Raw genomic sequence first — 1,122 nt, forward strand, 5'->3', positions numbered from 1 at the left:
TTGGGTGCAGTAGGCTATCAGCTGCTTACCTGGCTAGGTCCCACACACGTCAACTCAAACTTATTCTTGTAAATGCTTCTCCGGACACAGCAAACTGTTCCACTCCGCCACAGAGTGTGCCTTAGAAGGGAAAGTGACAACATAAAAGGTAACAGGCATCGGAAGGATATCTCGAGACACCCTTGAAACCCAAGTTCTAGAATCTACGAAAGAGTTGGCAGTCAAAGGGCTGGCAGTTTTGGGAAGTACCAGATGGAAAGAGGTGGCACTCACAGGACTCAAGGATAGTGATGGGATGAAAGGGAGAAATCAGCCCTGTCTACAGAATTCTTTGTCTCTTTTGGCTTCCCATAAAGTGCGAATTTCTCTTTCCTGCCTTTAATGTCATATTTTTAGGTTGGAGTCAAAAGGGAAGAGGAGATTCTCGAGTTTCAGGGAGAGTGCTTTAGGCTAAGGCCGGATTTTTCCTAGTTTGGAGAAAGTCACCCAGGCGGAAAGGGATTACTAGTAAAACTCACCGCAGAGTCGTGAGCCATCCCGTTTCCAGGCCAAGGCAGTGACGGTATATAAGTTGGCAATCTCCTTGGGCTTTGCCTCTTCCCAGATGCTTCTTCGAGGGCTCCAGTGGAGTACCTGAAGTCTGAAATTAAGGAGGTGGATTTCAGAAGAGATGGAGACTGAACAAAAGGGTGGAAATGGGTGGGTAACTGAAGGCAATGAGTCTCGCTGTATTAGAGAAGAAAGGAAGTGAAAGAGAACACATATGCTAGGGAATCTCATAGGAGAGGACAAAAAGGTTCAAAGGAAGGAAGTTGGGAAAATCAAGCCAAAAGTAAAATGGGGTGAGAGCGATAGGAGTGGAGAAAACAAAAGGAGATCATGGCTGGTGAGAAAAGTGAGCTGTTAGCAAGGGAGAAATAAGGAAAAAGAAACAGAGAAAAAGGAAGAGACCCACATGACATCGAAGGGGATAAAAGGACAGGACTAATAAAGCTGATGTGAGGCGACCGGGGCCCTTTATTTATTTTATTTATTTTATTTACCCTTCCATCATCCATCCCTTCCTTCCTACCTTCCTTCCTTCCTTCCTTCCTTCACCAAACATTTAAGCATACATTATGT

General features: G+C 45.0%; 1 protein-coding gene across 1 annotated transcript in view; it reads right to left on the bottom strand.

The window, feature by feature from the left end:
* Nucleotides 1–1,122, bottom strand: part of LOC111158379 (fibronectin type III domain-containing protein 4-like) — a 13,426-nt gene that overhangs the window by 3,201 nt on the left and 9,103 nt on the right. Inside the window, 1 exon segment of the mRNA XM_022520387.1 lies at nt 519–633. Coding sequence (XP_022376095.1) covers nt 519–633 — 115 coding nt within the window.

The sequence above is a fragment of the Enhydra lutris genome, unplaced genomic scaffold (assembly GCF_002288905.1).
Source record: "Enhydra lutris kenyoni isolate GAN:26980312 unplaced genomic scaffold, ASM228890v2 scaffoldscaffold59, whole genome shotgun sequence".
Taxonomy (NCBI): domain Eukaryota; kingdom Metazoa; phylum Chordata; class Mammalia; order Carnivora; family Mustelidae; genus Enhydra; species Enhydra lutris.